This window comes from Argiope bruennichi, chromosome 9 (assembly GCF_947563725.1).
Source record: "Argiope bruennichi chromosome 9, qqArgBrue1.1, whole genome shotgun sequence".
Classification (NCBI taxonomy): Eukaryota; Metazoa; Arthropoda; class Arachnida; order Araneae; family Araneidae; genus Argiope; species Argiope bruennichi.
The window spans coordinates 1,340,761-1,361,575 of record NC_079159.1 but is presented as its reverse complement, the minus strand read 5'-3'; the positions used below and the strand labels follow the sequence as shown (position 1 = coordinate 1,361,575).

Sequence of the window (20,815 nt, the reverse complement as noted above, 5' to 3'; positions counted from 1 at the left end):
TATTACATTAAAATTATTCAAAGTTTGATAAATTGATTTTTAGAATCACTTAATCTTTCAACTTTCCTTTGTTATAGCTAGAAGAAATATAGAGAATTTGGCATCTAGGTTGCAGTTAAAACCTCCTGCTGTAGAAAATGCCTTGAATTATTATAAACTTGCACTGTCTAAGCATTTAACCAAAGGACGTAAAAATGCTCATGTAATTGCTGCTTGTGTATATATGGTATGCCGAAGAGATGGAACATCTCGTATCCTTTTTTCCCCCCCATATGAATAAGATTTTTTTACAAATTAGTTAATGAATTTTTATATATGATATTTGAACTTATTTCTTACTTAAATTTATGTATGTGATTATACAGTATAATTTTAGAGAGCAACGATTCCTGAAACTGTAAATAAGGACCAAGAAAGAGGCTTAATATCAAATAATATCTATTTATTGTGATCTAAATCCATTTTAATATAAAATGTGTATGATTATGGTTATATTTTGTAGGAAAAGAAAAGTATTGAAAATTAATTGAAAGTTAAGCATGAAATACACCCTTATAATATTGAAAAAAAAAATATTTCATTTTAATATAAACCAAATTACTTTTCAAAGGGCAGATGGATTGAAGCTGATAGATATGCTTTTATTTCCTACAGTTAAAATTAAATGTTTGACAGTTTTTTGATGCCTGGCATTTGCCTAACTTTGATATTAAGATTTTCCTTAACATTTAACTGATATGCTACTGGATTTGAGTGATGTTCTGAAGGTTAGTATATGTATATTTTTATGTTTAATGATATATTATATTGCATGTGCTTTGTCAGTAGCAACAATATATGAATATGTATTTTATTTTCTCAAAATTTGTTTTGCTTTTCAGATTAATGTATATGAATTGGGAAAGACTTACCTTAAGTTATCTACTGAGCTTCATATCAACACTCCAGCTATTGGTACTTGTTGCTATTTTAATCTGTGATTTAAATAAATGTAATGTTTAAACTTTCATTGCAGCCATTTATGTGGTATGATTTCTTTCAATGTGGAGGAATGAGTTCTCAAAACATGCTAATTATTTTAATATTAATTCTCATTTTATTCATACATAATCAGTTTTAGTTATAAATAAATTTATATAAAATTTATTGAATGTATAATTATGTACAATATATATATAGCCCAAAACTGTAGTTTTGAGAATCATCAATTTAAACTTTTAACTTATAATGAAAAATAGTAAAAATTATTTCACAAGCTTATAACTTTCATGAAAAATTTACTGGCAATTTCCAAAGTTATCACCATTAAACCTCTAATAAAAGCTGTTAAATAATTAATTGGTAATCAATTGCAATAATCCAACTTTCTTTTTTTTTTTTTTTTAAGATTTTGTAATTATCGCCTTTTAAAATGTAAACTATATCTATGATTTCTTATTATTCAGTAATAATTATTTAAATAAGCCTATTTGTTTATATTTTTTGTGTTGATTTATTTGCATAAATACAGGTTATCAGGGGTGTTTGTGCTCCGGGGAAACCCCGGAATTCCGGGGATTTTGAACTTCGATACCCGGAAATTCCGGGGATCGTCGTTCAAAAGGAAGTAGGAATAATAATGAATTATTTATTTTGATCTGGGTAATTTTGTTTGCTTTGAAAGCAGAAAACGCAAGGTCAGTGTGTGTGGTGAAAACTTTTCCTTTCTTTCTCCAAAGGCAGTGATAATGCGTGAAAAGGGGGAAAAAACTTCTTTTTTGTTCTTTCCTTATTGCGAGTTATGACTCATTTCCCCGGTTCTCGGACATTCTCTTCTGGATTCTTTTCGGCAAGTAAGCGCGGCAGAAAAAAAAGGGAGAGACTTCGTTCGACCAGATGTGCGATCACGTGACCTGGGTTCAAAGGTCTTAATTTTGCAAAAAAAGTAATTCATTGAACTTTTATAATTAGGTCATTCAATACTTCATAATTGTAATTTTTCATTTCTCCCCCCCCCCTTCTCGAAACTCCAAAATGTCGGTAGTAAGTCCGTAAAAGTTTCAGGGGATTTTTTGGGGTCCCACAAACACCCCTGCGGTTATGTATTAACAATATTAGCATTGAAAAGTTGATTATCAATTATAATTTATATTATTATTTTATCCTATTGCATTCTATTAGTTATTTACTTTGAAGTTGCCTTTGATATTTCCCATATTATCTGTTTATTATCACTATTTACTGGATTGATTGTCACTTTTTACAATAATTGTTGAATAATTTGCTTCTTCTTAACACTGTTTGTGTCCCACTTTATCATCAGCTATTCCTGTCCATTAGATCACTAATGTTCACCTTCAAAATCTATCCTAAAAAATTAGCATGCTATTTTCAGCAGTAGGGGGCAATTATAAAATTCTTTTGGTTCCTCATACACATTTACTAAAAGTTATTTAGTAGATATATATTGCTTGGAAATTATTCAGAAAGCGCATGAATAAACATGAATTATTTGCTTTATTTATGATAACTTTGACAATCCCATTTGGGGTTGAAACTCACTGTTAAAAGGCATTATTTTAAATGACAAAGTATTCATTCTATTAAAATAAAGATATTTTTTTCTATATTTACACCTTATAAATAAATTGAAACATGTGTTTACATATTTTTAATTTCTATTTTTTTAATCATGATCTGAGTTAACCTAATTGCTAAGTGTAAGCATCCCCTCCTTTTGTCTCCTGAAATAAGCATCTCCTGACGCATGCACAAAAGCATGAAGGATTTCAGAATCTGAGAATGAAAACAGTGTTTATTTAATAAAACTTGAAGATGGTTTTTATTTACATCTTTAAACGGCAAATTTTGGTGATAAAGAAAATTAAAGCACTGATATGGGGTGAAATAAGAAAAAGAAGAGAAGAAGCCTACAAATAGCAGAAAGTAATAGCAATGTACTAAAGAATGCAGAAAATTCAAAATGGATATGCTGTAGAAAATCTAAAAAAGTGCCAACAAAAATATTATTTTATGTTTGGTAAAAAGAATCTGCAGCTGTGTGAACGTGCAAATTACTGTCGTATGTGATCTGAAAAACTAAGAATGTATTTTGGGAGGAAGTTTCATAAAATGAAATAGATAAATTCAGAAAAATTTCTACAACCAAACCCTATTACTACCATTTTATATTGTATTTATTAAAATTTAAAGAAATGAAAATACAGAACACTTGGAAACTTATCTTACTTGGAATTCAATTAAGCAGGTTGATTTTTTAAACACATCCTTAATTTGTTTTATGTTTGTGAAGTTTGTGTATTGTTTATGTTTTTTCACTCTTTTCCTGATTGCTGGTTTTGAAATTTTATGCATGTGTTTCTAATGATAGTGTATTATTGTAATATTTTTATCAGTTATTTATTGAAATAAGTTATGCTTCTACATCATTGACACTAATGGTGTAGAATCATAAAAAAATAACTCTCAGTATTAAAAGGAGGAAAATTTGAAATAAAAAATTCTGTTTTATACATTGTTTTAAAAAATGTTTTTGATTGTTTTTTGTGAAATATGCTATTTTATTTGATAGTACTCTTTTATTATTACCATTTGACTGTTAAGATTTGATTTAATGGGGATTTAATATTAATTATTGTTGCATTTCATTAAATATTATTTTAAGTGCTTCAAACATGGTGGCATTTAATTTCTCTTATAAATCTCTATCTTGTCAGTTTTAAACTGATTTATTGTAGAGAGATTCTATAAGAGAATAAAACATCTGATTAATTTTTTTAATTTCTGTTTGAACAGTTTTGTCGAATCTGGATGAATTTTTCTGCTTTTATTCTTGTATTATAGTTATAAAATTATTCTTTATTTTTAGATCCAGTTCTTTATATTGCAAGATTTGCACGTCAACTCCAGTTTGGAGATAAAGAAAATGAAGTTGCTGTAACTGCTACCAAATTGGTACGAAGAATGAAATCAGATTGGATACATTTTGGAAGGCGGCCATCTGGACTTTGTGGTGCAGGTAGTTTTCATGTTGAGGACTTATTTGAGGCATGAAAAGTGGAAGTATTAAAGATTTTAAAATGTTAAAGCTGAAATAACTGTGATTTAGTTTAATTAGAATAAAGTGATATTAAAAGGAAACTTCAAGTACATCAGTCTAAATTAATTTAGTATTATCTATTTTAATTAAATTAATATCATTAATTAATTGAAATTGATAACACTTCATAATTTAATTTTAGTGTAACTTATCATTAAATAATTTCCTAGCTAAAAGGTAAAAAAAGATTAATTCTTGAATTATATATGTGCTTTTTAAACATACTACAAAATGAATTTATTCAATAAGTGCATTCATTTTAATAAGTTAATACAATTTATCACTAATTCATCATGGCTTTTGTCAGAGTTCTCCTTGATAACCTAAAAACTTATTTGTTTACTCCAATTATAACAATTCAGTAGCCCCTATCCTTTGTATGAGAATTGATATTTGCTCATAATTTTATAGCTAATATTATTTTACTGCTTTGGATTATTTAGATTAATAGACAATATAATAATTTTTTTTCTTATTATATTGTACCTTTTATATGGATTGTTATTTCATGTTAGTTATAAAATATATGTGTGTGTAAAATGTCTTTCATTTTTTTAAACTAATATTTTATTTTTCCTAGCTTTGCTTGTTGCTGCAAGATTACATAACTTTAACAGAACTATTGATGATATTATCAAGGTAGTAAAAGTATGTCAAGCAACTGTGCGGAAAAGGTATTTAAATAATTGTTTTAGTTAGTTTATTTAATTCATTTAGTTTCTCCTAAAACATAGATGTCTTGTTATGATATTAATAACTACTTTTCTGACAAAAATCTGATTCATCTCTATTTCCTGAAATATATATATATATATATTGTATTGTATTAAGTATTTTTTTATAGAAGTCTATTTTGTCAAATCTATATTGTGGTAGTCACTTCATGAAAATAATTTATGAAAATAAAATAGACATTTAAGTGTCATTCATTTACCACAGATTTGTATTCAAATCTCATTACTCCTCTTCCCCTCCCATCGCCTCCCTCGAAAAGTTTTTAAAATATAAAGAAAACAATTTCTTTATGCATTTATTTCACTCTAACAATAATACATATTTTTTTTTAACTTGGTGTCTGTGATTAGTGTAGTTTCCATACTGCATTCATTTTAGAATGTCTCAAAAGAATTCTCGTTTTTTTTTTGTTTTTTTTTGTTCCCCTGAGGTTGTTGTCTGTTTGCATGTTAATCTATGGGGGACTTTATGCATTTATTCCAGTCTAACAATAATACATATTTTTTAACTTGGTGTCTGTGATTAGTATAGTTTCCATGATCCATTCATTTTAGAATGTCTGAAAGAATTCTCAGTTTTTTTTTTTTTTTTTTTTTTTTTTCTTCGAGATTATTGCCTGTTTGCATGTTAATCAATGGGAACGGGGATAGAATCTTTAATTTTTGTGTAGAACCTCAAGTTTGGAAAAATGGCAAAATAACGGCAATTCATCTTTAGACTAAAATTTTACAGGCTGTGATCTTCAGTTTTCCTTGTTGCCTAATAATAATAATAATAATGTTTTTAAAAAATTTTAGACTTCATTTTTATCTTGTTTATTAAGATTAAAATTTTCAAACTTTTATAAGTCATAGTTTTGCATATATACTTATTATTTCATCTAACATCAAATTATAATATAACGATATGGCCCAGTTCTAGGAGAATATTGTGTTTTGTGAAAAAAAATACTAGCTGAATTATACCAAATATTATGGAAGCATTAATATATCGGCACAATTCTTGAACCTGATGGGCAATATCTCCCACTCATCCCTTTAGTGATTGGAAATAGTCAATTACAAATAAATAATTATAATGGAAATTACAATCTTTGGAAGATAAAAGTATTAGCTTTAAACAGATAACATATGAGTATGATGGCATAGTAAGAAACACAAACTAGAAAAATTGTGTTATTTACAGTTTACTATCTCCTTTTCAGTGTATTCTATTCAGTAATTTATTTTAATATTCTATGAAAAAAAGAATAGAGAGATGATGGACTAGTGTCATTCTTTGAGAAATTTGGCAAATAACTACCTGATTGTGAGATTTTTTTTTTTTTTTTTTTTTATAAATTTCAAAGCAATTCTTTGAAAGGAAATTAGCATGAATTCAAATTAATAAAGAACAACAGTGTATTCTGAATTTTAGAGAGCAGTGGAACAAATAGAACAATGTACTTAATATCTGTCTATAAGAAATGTTGGACAACATGACCATTCCCAATAGTTGACATGTGGAAAACAGATTATATGATTTTTCATTACTCATATGAATTCTACAAGTGAACTCAAAATGTTTATAAACTATATTCCAATAACATATCTTCTTGTCCTCAATAAGAATTATTCTGTAAAATAAGCAGGGTGCATAGCGTCATGAAAAGTGCTTAAATTTGGAAACCAATCTTAAGCACCTTAAAAGTGCTTAATTTTCAGAAGAGTTCCTTAAAAAGTGTTCAATTTTCTCATGAAAACGAAGAAAGATTTTTGTTTTGTTTTGTTTTGTTTCCCCAAATGTGGAATATGATAATTCGAAATCATGGTTGTAGAGTCTTGTTTACCATATGTATCAAAAAAGAAAACCAACAACGAAGAAATGTTCCAGCCAACACCTCCTAAAGTACTCTACTTTCTCTTCCTGTACTTTAGGCGGTGTTGGTTCCAGCACATATTGAGATAACACTTAATGATACTTTTTCTTTTCCCTTTCTTTTTTCTTTTTTTTTTTCCCTTGCTTCTTTTTCTTCAACAATGTGCATTGCCATTTATTAAAATACTGGAATAGTTATTTGGAAGGTGCAGTACAAAATGTGTACTATGCCATACTTATTGTGAATCAAAAAACATTCCAATTTCAATTAAGTTATACTTGTTAAGTATGTATTTAAACATTTATGTGTTGTTAAAGAATATGCAATATGATCCAATCAACAGAAAATATGAAAAAGCAGAATAAATCTGTGGTGAAAAATGATACATAGAACACAGGAAGAGCTGCTTTAAAAATACTAACATATTTGATCATCATTCTCATTAATATGTCGTTTTTGAGCAATCACTTGCAAGACCTACTACAGGTATTCAACTGTACTATATAGAATTGTAATTATTTATGGTATGTAATTACGTTTCAATCACATAAAATTTAGTATGATGAAATTTTAACTTGAAGCCTTAAATTTTCAATGATCATGATATATTTTGAACATCCATTGAATATTTTTACTTGATGAACTAATCTTGCCAAATTCGTTTTGATTAAGGAAAAAAAATGCGTGTATCTGGTACTTAAATAATTTTGAAGAAATAAAAAAGAAAGTTTTTTTACATATTTTTTTCCCCAGGATTTAGGTTTTATCATTTTGTAATGATTTTTTCTTCTTTTTATAGCTCATAGATTAATTTTCTTCTTCTTTTTGTAACTCATAGATTTTTTTTTTTTTTAACAATGAAATGTCTGTTTATTTATAAAGTCTTGTCCTCAGCAATGTCAAGCATAAAACCATTGAAGTTAGGAGCCTGAAATTTGGAAAGTTATTTTTTGGGTATTAGAGGTACACTAAGAACGGTCAAACTTTTAATTCAAAGTTTAGTTAAAAAATAGAATTTTAATGTGTTTTCAGCGTAATACCAAATCATACTATCGAATAAAAATTATTTTAACACGGTTTTAAGTCATATAAATGAATGAAATGATTTTAAATGTTGAAAAAAGAGTAGCTTTTGAATAATAAAGATTTTGTTTGGTTGAATGTAATTTTTTAAAAATAATTTCTGAGAAATTAGTTTTGGATACAAACAACAACAAAGATTTTTATTATAATTAAATTCAAAATGATATTGTTTCTTCAAATCGTTGAATCATATTATTCTGCAGCTGTTAAAATTGTAGTAAAAGAAAAGAAAAATATGCTTCCTTTGCTTTTATTTAAACTTAAAAATTTTTAAAGCATGTTTATTGAATAAAATTCTTGATTTGATAAGTTTTGTTAAATTTTGAAGCAATGTGTTATATTGTCTTGCACTGGCTTCAAGAAAGACTTTTTTTAAAAAAATGCTTCAGTCGGCATTTTTATTTTTTCGTATACAAAATTTAGAGAAAATATTGCAATCGTAAAAAAATTCGAACTCGAGATGAATCTCCACGTTTCATATCTCTATGAATTCAAAAACACATTTATGGAAAATTTCTGTCTATGACAAAGATAACTCAAAAACACTTTGAGCTAGATGGATGAAACTTGGTATACAGTCATCACAAAAACTAGAATTCAATCAAATTTTCAGCAACATTTGTTTAAAGGAAATCTGTTTGTCTGTCTGATTGTCCGAATATAAGTTAGCATGATAATTACAAAACTAAGAGAGCTAGATAGTTAAAATTTGACACACAGATTTAAAATCTATTGTTTAAAGATCTGTCAAATTTTGAGTCGGATCCAACAAGGGGCTCACCGCATGTCGGTCTGTACTTTCAGAAGTATGTAAATGCAATAGCTCAAAATTGTAGTGACTTCTTAAATATATCAAATTTGGTATGTAATTTTGTGACTATAAATGTAGATTTCAGTTAAATTTTTGTTTTTAATCAATTGGGAAGAATGCGTCTCACTTTTTGAATACTTTCAACCGCATGCCAGAGATTGATCCCAAAAAACCCTCCAACGATCACACGATAGAATCAGTAAAAATATATAATTCACGCGTAGGGTTAATATTCTGTAACTATTGTATGCCAACGCCACACAAAGCATTTCCTGCAATATGCGAGAAAGTTTTGGGGAGACGCTGTGGCTGCTTTATTTCCGTTCTGTTTCTAATTACAAAGTTTTTTATTTTTCACTTTATAAATTTGTTTCTGTTATTTATGAAATCTAGGACTTGTTATAGCATTTTCATTTCTTCATAATATATATATATATATATATATATATATATATATATATATATATATATATATATATATATATATATATATATATATATATATATATATAACGTTTCTTCTGTAATTTTTTTTAGTAAGAATTTTTTCCTTATAGGTTAAGAACCAGGTTTTCCTTAAATTTTAAGAATGTTAAACGATCAAAAAAGACTTTTATTACACTTTAGAGATAAGAGATGATAAGACAGTTCCTTTTTAGTCTGATTATTTGTGAACGCTGCTATTATTCTTATTAAAAATGATTTTAAAAACTTATTTAGAACGTGGTATTGTTCTGTCATCAATTTCATAGCAGATTTGCCAGTCATATGATGGTAACGATAGGAATGCTTTAGTTCTCAGCTTTATAAGATTGCAAATAAAATTACTTAATAGAATGAGTCAGTGCATGGCAAAAACCTACTTTTTCCCATCCCAGCTAGGTTGGATCTTAATTGTTGTTGCTTATATAAAAATCAAATAAAAAATTTGTGGTCATGCTGAGCGTCTACATCACTATCGACATTTTCCGAGATATTGTATCAATTTAATATTTTATTTCAATTTTATAAAATGTTGAAAAACTCACAGATCTTTATTGTTAATATTTTAAGAGTTGACTTAATTTTTTTTGTATTAATATTTTTTTTTTCATTTTTGTGATCATTTCTATGCTTTTGTGAAATCCCAAAAAGCATAATTTTACAATAAAAAATTTTCAAATATAGAAATAAATATTAAAATTAAAGAAAAGCATTTAAAACTAATTTTTAATATTTTTTTAATAAAAACTATGCATTATTATAAAACAGAAAGAAAAATGCTATGCTTAGAGAATATGCAGTTTATGTATACATATACAAAGGTGCTTAATTTTCGAGGCTAAGGTGCCTAAAAGTGCTTAGTTTTTGCTATAGTTTGTCACTACACACCCTGAATAAGGTTGTGAACTTCTTTTAAATGTCATTCAAGTAATTAGATATTGTATAAGAACATTATCCTATGATGAATGAATTGAACTGCGTTCTGTTTCTGAAAGAATACGTTATTTGTCATAATAATTGTTGAATATAAAAAAAAAAAAAACTGAAATTTTCTTTTATTAAATCAGCATAACTTTCAATCAGCTTTTCATCATAGATATGGTACAAGTGAAACTTAAATTGCCTCCACTTTTCACAATGAGTTTTGCCCCATTTAGTATAAATAAAAGTCACTGTTACTCTGTATATGTTTGTATTAGAAGGATGTACTATATATATCCTCCTACATGATTGAGCTGATTAGAACCAAACTTAGCACTCTTTATTTGTTATGTAAAGATAAAGAATATTGCCAACTTCCCAAAGTGCAAAAGTTATTTAAATATTCAATTAAATAGAAATTAAACATAACTAACAATTCAGAGCAAATAATCTAACAAGAAATATTTTAATACCATCTGAAAAATCAAAATTTTATTTTTGCATAATATTTCTTTCAACTGTTATTATTATTATTATTATTATTTAATTTTAAAGCATTAAAATTAATGTTCATTGTGAATTAAACTGTCATTATTTTTTTTTATTTTAATGTGTATTTTTTTGTTGGAATTTTATTTCATTAAACATATTCTATTGTTGAACAATGCCTAAAAGTAGGCAAAGAATTTTTTTTTAAATTATAATAATCATTTCACAAAGTTCCTTGGAAAACTTAGCCCAGTTAAACCTTTAACTTTATTTTAAAGTAGAAAGAATTCAGAATTAGATTTCAATTCTGTGACAATTTCAATGACAAAATTTTATTTTATCAATTGCTGACTCTAATTTGATTTTAAAAATTGTATTAATTATTTTTAAAATGTTCTAGAACTAGATTTTTGTGTTCCTTAATTCGAAAGATTTTCTTTTTTTTAAACTATAATCAAAGATTGATCTTTTATTAAAAAAATTTTCTAAAAACTAACTTAATTTATGGATTTAAATTAATACTTTTCAATTTGTAAAATCTTAAAAAATGCACTATGAATCTAAAATTTTTATGAGCATATACTTAGGAGTTTTCATTTATATATCCTAAAGGAAACATTATTCACTAATTACCTTTTCCAGTATTTGATATAGGTCATAAAAAAATTCAGGCAAATTAAAAAAAAAGAAGCGAAACATATTTATTTATTATAATGTAAATAAACTGTCGATATTTTACACTAATATGTTTAAGTTATAATAGTTATGTAACTATTTATAAACACATATTTATTTAAAATTGTAGCTGGTTCATCCATCAAGTTAATTCTTATTTTGTACTGTTAACCATTATTACTGAATTGATTTAATTTTTGTTATACTAAGAACAGTAATTTTTTTTATTTATTTATTATTATCTAAAGGAAAATCCCAACAATAAGGGAAAAACCCAATACATTACTGTTGGAATTAAAAGTGAATACAGTTAATGATTTAGACCCTTATATTCAAATTTGGAAAGACCATTTAACAGAATGACTTTCTAAAAATATTCAATTTTGCTAAGATATTTTTTACATTTTGCACAAGCATGAAATTGATTTAAATAATTCTCCATTACTTAGCTAATTAAGTTATTGTTTATTGTTTTTTTTTTATGTTTGCAATTTTTTTTGAGTTAGAGCTATAGTATTGACTAAAGTGAATCAGACAAAACTATAAAATTATGTCAAAATTACAGCACAATATTAGAAATGTATGAAAATTGATGAAAAAATAGATTTCAATTAAAATTGAACAATGCTTATAATAAAATATTATGGTTATTATAAATACAAATTTCAGAATTAAAAATTTATTTATCAGAACTGTAGAAATATTAATTATTAGGGATGCTTTTACTCAAGAAATTAGTAAAATTGCCATTTTATAAAATGCACAACTAAATGTATATAAAATTGGAAAAAAATTACTCATATTCGTAAAAAAATGCAGTTTACTTTTGAAATATAAATTATCTTATGATCGTAATTAGATGGGCAAGAAAAGATAAATTATAATCAAACGGATAAATCTAATTAGCTAATCGAAATGTTTTAATTGGTGGTTGTATCATATGATTAAAAAAATTTATGTATAATTATTTAATTTATTAATTTATATTCCAACCCATGGCAAAGTTTTGGAGGAGGGGGAGTATAGAGGAAGGCATTTTTGGTATTTGCCCAGGGCACCATTTTATATAAGTACAGCTCTTCTTTTTTTGCAAGAACTCAACATATTTAAATATAATTTTTTTTATCATCAGGCAGCTAAAATGAAATGCTGAGATGTTATTAGAAAACAACATCCATAACGTATAACTTTAGCATAAAGAAAAATCTTAATACTTTTTTCCAAATTTTGGACCCTGTTAATGAACTGAAGATTCAAGATATATCTTTAAATTAATTTGCTATCGATTAGTATGAGACGATTAAAAAAAATTTTAAACTCCTATACTAAAAAAAAATTTCTTTTTGTCCTCATGTCATCCAAAAATTATTAGTTTTATTAAAAAATGAAATTAATAAAAGCCATAGGCAGAAATTCAGAATTTTTTATTAACAACATAATATATAAAAAGGTTATGCATGTGATTGTTAGAGTCACTTTCTAGGAAATGTTTATAAAAATTCTGACTTTTGATTTCTGTGATAATGGTTCTAATCCACCTTGTGTATGTTCACGAGTTATGATAAAGAAATGCATTACCCTTGAGTCTATAGTTTATTGTAGTGGAAACTGGACCATCTTTATGTTCTATTTGAAAGAAAGTCTGATTTCTATTTTCTTTTGTTTGTTTGTTGAATTTACTATTGCTTCTGAAAGCCTTCTATTATTCCATTTTATTTTCTTATGTCTCCTGTGGTGGCTGATTGCACAAGATGGAGTTCTGCATTTCTTATGTTCAGCAATTTTCTTATGTTTGTTTTCAGAAGTTTTGATTTTTTATTGTTGTATTAACATAAAATTTCTAATTAAAATACTCTTTGCCCATTTTGTTCGTAATCAGATATGGAATTGATGCTGTGTAATATTATTGAAAAATCATTTCAAGAAATATGTTTATCAGAAGAAAAAAGTTACAGGCTTACTTGTTCTTTACTTTGTTGTCATTTTTAATCTGTATAATTAATGTTTTAATGTTAATGTTAAATACTCAAATTTGTAACTATTATTTGTTAAGCGGAAAGAAATCATTCTATAAGATTTTTTTTCAAAAAAATTATAATTTATATTCAGTATGCTCGGAAAAATTTTCTGCTTTGTGAGTGAAATGTCTCTGTTTTTGATAGATTGACAGAATTTGGTGATACCCCTTCTGGAAAACTTTCCATAGAAGATTTTATGACAGTTGACTTATCTGAAGAACAAGATCCGCCTTCTTTTAAAAATGCCCGTAGGAAACTAAGAGAGGTTTGCATAATTTTATTTTTTAGTTTTTAAATATTCTTTAATAATAATGTAAAGCTTTTGTTAAAAAAAGAATTTATGGTTAAAATAAAATTAAGATTTGAAAAACTGAAATTTGGAAAGCATGGAAATTTGGAAGCAAAGCATTTTGTTTATAAAGATGATTAAGTAAGAAATCCCGTGTTTGTTTCCATTTAAAATGTTATTCATTTTTGATATGTTGTCTATTAGTTATTTTTTTTTTAAATTTTTTTCCCCATAGTATTTTATATGGATCAATAATTATTGATCTTTTCCTCAATTGTATATAAAACATTGTTACATAGATAATTTATAATTGAGCTGTACTGGTTACAAATTTGGAAAGTGGAACAAAATTTACATTCATTGTAGTAATTTTTAAAAAAATTAGAAAAAGCAATTAAATCAGCATGTAATATAATGTTAATATACATGACACAGAAACACACTTATTGATTATTTTAAAAAGGAAACACTCAAATGTAAAGTAATCTTCATATGAATTTTAGACTGCTTAATTGGGCAATTCTACATCTGCATTGAATCAGATATTTTGCTTAGCTATTAATGGAGCTGCAAGAAATTTCTTTGATGATGGTTCATTATTTCACCAAAAAGTACATTCAATTTGAGGAAAGGAAATACAAAAGAAGAAGAAAAAAAAGCTTCAAACAGACATATTTAATGAAACAAAAAATAGGCTTCATTATTGTCAGATAAGTAATAGTTATGACTTGCCTTTGAAATTGAATTTCATATATACCAAAGCAATAATTTTACAAAATTAGTCTTTGAATTTAAACTAAAAAAATTACATTTTAATTATATCAATTTCATTTACATACATTTTCCCTTAATTTTTTAAAAATTCAATTTGATATACTGTCCATAGCAGTGTTTTTAAATGCTATGATGGAATCCAAGCTCATCCATCAAAACATTTTCTTACATGTTTTTACCTATTCAATTAACTCCATAGTAAGATTTTCACTTAAACTTTTATTTTATAATCTAAACACTTTTAATTTGCAATAAACTAATTCAAGTAAATTTATGTTTTTGTATTGCTTTACATAATTATTTGACGACCTAAAAAGTAAATCATCTGGGCAAATAAACTGGTCACCAAAGGTGGCTGGTTACTGGAAATTTTTCAAATATTATTTCTCTTCATTACTTTATAACTTGCATTCATAAAGAATCTTCTGAAGATAAATGAATTTGATGGAAAATTACTGAATCAAAAATAAATGAGAGAAACAAATGTAATTTGCATTCAGAAACAAAAACAATATTTATAAACGAGTTTATTATTCTAAATAAGTCTACATTCTATAAATCTTAGAAAGTATGCTTACAATATATTATTCATATTTGATCCTTTGTGTTAGATGTAATAGATGATTATTTAAAAAAAAAAATACTCAAAATTTTGAAGGAAAAAAAAAAACTCCTACATATTTTATTGATTAATTAAAAGTTTTGGCATTTTCCCAGCAATGGCTTATGATTATAATTTTTTGATACATGAAAAATATTTAAGTATCCAAGAAATATTATTTTAAATGAATAAGAAAAATTATTATTATTATTAATATTTTAATCATGAAAGAAAAACATGTGAATTGTTATAATATCAGACTGATTATATTATCATTTTGTTTGAACTCTACTAAACTGTTTTGAAATACCCAAGCAATTTAAAACATTTTTTTTTAGTTATTTGCTTATTTTAAATACAAGATCATCAGAACTAAAACACCCCTACTCTGAGCTATCTATACAGCAAGCTACTTAGTATAAAGGCTCCAAAATTGATGAACATACTATTCAAGACATGGGGAGACGAATTGCACGGAGGGGGGGGGGGTCCAGAAACACTGATAGATGGCATTGTACGACAGAAAGCATGCTGAAAAGACAGAAATAATCACAAAAAAAAAAACCCACATGTGGTATGGAATTTATCCTTCCTTGTTTCTATTGCTGAAATGAGGGGGGGGTGAAGAAAGTGAAACTGTCATTGTAACTGCAAATTTGCATTGTAAGCACAAAATTTTGCTTGGTTTGCTGCTACTGTTTTAGGCATAAAAGGGATAAAGCTGGGAAAATGTCATTCTTATTAGCAATGATTTTGCATTTTGCGTGTAAAGTTGTTTTTTGAAAACAAAAGAAATGCTGTAGTTGCACTTTGTGACTTGAGAATTTATGCAAAGAGACCAGCAGGTACTAAAACATGCTTGAAAATTTTGCTGTGCCCCAAATGCAACAATGGCAATGTTTTGATTCAGTTACGTTTCTGCAAGATGAAGCACCTCTACTTATTGGACTCTGTAAAACAGTTTCTAATGATACATTTTACTAATGATAGTTGTAATTGTAATTAGAGAACAGATAGTAAGTATAGAGTAATTAGTTGTTCATTGCCGACAACCTAACCATCTCGTTCTACACATCTTAATCCCCATGATTTTTGACTTTGGGGATATTTACAAAATCTTGTTTATCAAGGATGTCTGGTAACCTTGGCAGATTTAAAAGACAGTATCACTCTGCATGTGAGATGCTATTCACTTCATGACCAATTAGAATCTGCAGTAGAACAAGCTGGTAAGCATCGATAAGATCCCAGTGATTGAATGTTTGATACATTCAAATAAAATGTGTTACAAATGTGTACTTTGAGTTTTTCCAGCCTATTTTTTTGTTGTAGAGTGCCATTGGTGTTTCTGGAACTATTTTGATTCCTGCACAATTCGTCTTCCTATGTCTTGAATAGTATATTCACCAATTTTGGAGCCTTTATACTGAGTAGTTTGCTGTATAGAGAGCTCAGAATAAGGATGTTTTAATTTTGATCATCTTATTTATTATTTTTTTATTATTTTATTACTAAAGCTGAATTTTCAGTCTAAATATTTATGAAATCCAGATTGAATGGGAGTATCAGAAGAAATATATTTTTACAAGGAAATGTTTAATATTCAGTAGCAGCTGCAATAAGTAGCATTAGTTATATTTGAGACTTTTCTTTTGGCTTTGCTATATTCAAAATATATATATCAGGTTATCAATATCTCAGGTTATATAAGACCAGGGATAAAATGTTCAAGAGCTTTTCCCTCATTTCTTTCTGTGTTGTGTGTGTTGCTCGTGGCTCCTGCTTGTAAATAATGTGTACTTCTCATATATGAAATAAAATGACATCAAGAAATCGAAAGTCTCTTCACTGTCTTCGAAACTGCATTCTGCTTCACATAAAATAATGCTTATATATATATATATATATATATATATATATATATATATATATATATATATATATATATATATATATATATATATATATAATATACAAATTTGGTGCTAAGATCTTATACTAAACTTCATATGCCTAACTGAAAGCATTTTCGGGTTGTCTTTTTCACAGACCACATTCTAAAAATATGTTGTTTTTCAAACTTGGGGTAGGGATCTAAAACATGAAGATTCATCAAAATCAAGAGGTTGAATTTTTTGATAATTACTGTAATTTATCTTTACTTCATATATGAGAAAATAAAAAGTTGGTAACATTGAAAATATTATTTTGAAATAAATTTATCTTTCATATTAAAGAAAATTTCAGATTGCCTTTATTTGTGCTTAATTAATGGTCTTTTCTCTCTTTCTCTTTTCCAGTTAGAAGATGAGGGGAAGTTAAAAGAATTAGAAAACCAGGTTACAGAATTTCAGAAAGTGATTGAAAAAATTCTTGAAAATACAAGAAAAAGATCTATTTATGCTAAATATGCAGAGTTAGATAGTAAGTGAGCATTATCTTTTAACTTTCTTGGTCATTTTTTTCTTTCATCTAATTGAAAATTAATTGTTCTATATTTATGTATTGTAGCACATTTTTAATTCTACTTTCTCTTTGAATTTTTGTCAAACATTGTTATAAAATTAGTTTTCCTTTGAACTCTAAACGTTTACTTTTAATATGGAAGGTAAATAAGAAAGTTACCAAAGTACTAGTCAAAGTGTACAAAGTATGAAATACTAAAATAGTTCTTGTAATGTTTCAAAACATGATGAACTGAATTTACCCTTTATTTGACACAGATAAATGGTTATAACTGAAGAATCTTCAACATAATATTTAGAAATTAAAATCAATAAATCCAAAATGTACATGAATATTAGGTATTATGGAAGTATTAGGTAAGTACATTATTAGTAAAGTATTAGTAGGTATTAGGTAAGTACATTAATGACTAAATATTGCATTATGTTAAATTTATGTTATGTGTTTTAAAAAAGCTTTCAGTTCTGAGGCAATTAGAACACAAAGAAAAACGCTCCCAGTTACAACATCATTAATATAAACTTATTGAAAACATAACCAACATTCAAACAAAACACTTACATTTATGAATGTTTTGATAGTATTTCTGGTTGTTCTATCCACATTTAGGTGTATTATGAAAATCATGAAATTAAATTGAAAATTACAAGATTAACAAGTGTTATATAATAGGTATTCTTAAAAATAATCTTTATCATAAAAATAAAATATATGAAAAAAATAATAATTTAAAGACATGATAATTTATTTCTAATTCATAATATAAATTTTAAAGACATAAAGCGCTGAAAAATTATATATTTTTGAAATGTATGGAAAATATGAAATAAAAATTAAAAACAACATTATAAACATCCCAACAAATATTCCTCTCATATAATCTGAAAATAATCGAAATAATAAAGGTCTATCAATCCATTAACATATGTGCCATTTCACAAAGTACTTCCAAGTGATGCCTCCAAATCCACTTCGAAGATATTACTGTACTTATCTTCAAAGAATGAATGGTTGATCATAATCAAAAATCCGCTCAGTATTGAATGTTTAATAAGTATCAAAAGCTTGATAACTATTGAAAGTTCAATCAAAGTGGACAAGCATGAGAATTTAGATAGTAATTAAATGATAAGTGACTGCTGCTAAAAATAGTTTTATCATAAGTAAAAAGCATAATTCATGAACAATATATTATAAATTATTAATGATGTAACATTTCCAGAGGTAAAAATCATATATATTTTAAACTGTAAAGGCATACAGTATAGAAAAGCATGCTATTTAAAATGTGAAGGAAAAGACATAAACATTTCAATACTTGTTCCACTGATATACAATCTGAAATAAATCCAAAGAATAAAGGTCTATCTATTCAACATTATATTCTCCTTCCTGAAGTGCTTCCAAAGCAATGTCTCCAAATTATTTTTGATCCAGAATTATTAGTCCAGAATTATTTTTGATGGCATAAATATTTGATCATAATAAAAAGTTCATTCAAAATGAAATGTTCAATAACTATAACAATTATTTGCATAAAGGTTTAAATTAAATTTTTCTGTGAACTCACTGTGAATAGGTCAGAGAAAATATAGGTGTTTTCTGTGAATAGGTGAGGGAAAAAAATATTGACTCAAATAATCACACAAATTTAAAACTTAATGTAAAATAAATACAAATGTCCGTTTAAATGCTTGGTATAAATTGGATGTTATTTTACAATATGGAACTAACCACTTACAGAATTTTAGTTTCATTAGTAATAAATGTGCATCAGTGCAGTTTGTTGTATAAAACTATTTTGTTGTGCAACAAACTTTACATAATAGTTACATATGAGTAAAAAGAAAATAGTATATGTAATTTTGTGCCATATTTCCATCGTTTTATTTATTTATTTATTTTGAAAACATAATTCATAATTTCGATTTGGTTCCTTACAGGATAATTTAATCAAAATGCATTTTAGAATGGCAATATAGCAGTTCAAAATACAACTTACAAACTCTGGAAATGCACCAATAAGAATAATTCTAGTCAATACCTATTAAGTATGGAAAACAAAAATTAATACTGTGCATCAGTTTATTAGATTATGATTCATTGTCATGCTATTGAGTCAATTATTTCCCAAAATTAAAATAAAAATATCGATATTTTCAAATTGTTTTTTCATGTATCCAAAATTGGCACAACCTTACTCTTTAATGCAAAATAATTGAGCCCATCTGTAAGTATTGCATATAAAAGCATTTAAAAATAATTTAAAATTAGTTGCTGGCAAAAATAATTCTTTTTCATAATTTGTTCCTTATTACAGACCAATTTAAAATTTAGAAATAAAAATGTTTTTTTTTTTTTTTTTTTAATTTTCATTTTAGATACTGATGATTTAAGTCAAGCATCCACTTCTTCGACAAGAAATGTAGATATGCTTATTGCTGAGAATACATTAGATTCTATAAAGGATGTCATAGGTCAAGATGAATCTGAAGTAAATAACCTTGTTCCTCTCTTAGCACAGGAAGGTCAATTCATAACAGACTGTGTAACAGTTACAGATGATGAATATAATGGGAAAGGATTAACCCCAACTTTAGAATGCATAGGTTTGGGTAGTAAGAATACAGAAAATAAACAGGCTGCATCAACTCCAGGTAAGATGTTGAGAAAATGTGAGCATATCTTTAGTGAATATGTGCATATTGGAATTATTTTTAAATGAATTTAATTTATTAATTGTCTGTATTCTTTTGGGACACATAATTCCAGATTAAATATATTGGGCAGTTTTTAGGAAGTCAAATTTTAAAATATCATATTAAATTCAGTATTTTTAAGTAAAATCTTAAAGATGCATAAAAATTATTTTAAAGTAATTCATCCAAGTTGCTTGATTTTAGAATGAAAATGTCATATATGCTGTTTGTCAAAGAGGTTGTGATTCCTTTAATAATAAATAGAGGTCAAGGTTCATAAATCCTTGAAAACTCTTTGAATTTTATTTTACTGTGCTTCGAATCCTAAATATATATTGAAAAAGTAGTGGAATGTATGTCTCTTATTTTTGGGAGTGAAGAGAAGGTCAGTTTTACATTTGATTTTGCCTTGAGAATTCCATCAGTGGAAGCCAGGAGGAGTAATTTCCATGGAAATTACTTCCACATTCCCAATAAAGGTGTCAGCTCCTCCCCCCAATAAAAATTATTTAACTTAAATAAAAATATAAATGCCACAAAGTTTTTTTTTTTTCAAACTTTAGCTGATAAGCACTTTGGGCTTCATTGTATTTTACTGTAAAAAAAGCTAAATATATTTTTTAACACTTTTTTTTTTTTTTACTAATTAAGATCAAAGATTTTTAAAAAAAACTACAATTTTACTAAAAGAACTAGCCGCCTTTGGCGACCAGCCGGTTCGCCAATCTTAGTGTTCGTTAAAATTTTAATAATTAAATATTTTATGCAATTCCAACTTCTTCAGCAAAATATTTTATTCTTCAGCAAAATATTT

At 26.4% G+C, this 20,815-nt stretch overlaps 1 protein-coding gene across 1 annotated transcript in view; it reads left to right on the top strand.

Annotated features, from left to right (window-relative positions):
* The window catches only part of LOC129984479 (transcription factor IIIB 90 kDa subunit-like), a 50,228-nt gene that overhangs the window by 13,395 nt on the left and 16,018 nt on the right, over positions 1 to 20,815 (top strand). Inside the window, exons 4-11 of the mRNA XM_056094367.1 lie at positions 78 to 251; positions 736 to 767; positions 882 to 954; positions 3,869 to 4,018; positions 4,680 to 4,773; positions 13,317 to 13,437; positions 17,137 to 17,260; positions 19,684 to 19,959. Of these exons, the coding sequence (XP_055950342.1) occupies positions 78 to 251; positions 736 to 767; positions 882 to 954; positions 3,869 to 4,018; positions 4,680 to 4,773; positions 13,317 to 13,437; positions 17,137 to 17,260; positions 19,684 to 19,959 (1,044 nt within the window). The remainder of the gene's footprint in view (positions 1 to 77; positions 252 to 735; positions 768 to 881; positions 955 to 3,868; positions 4,019 to 4,679; positions 4,774 to 13,316; positions 13,438 to 17,136; positions 17,261 to 19,683; positions 19,960 to 20,815) is intronic.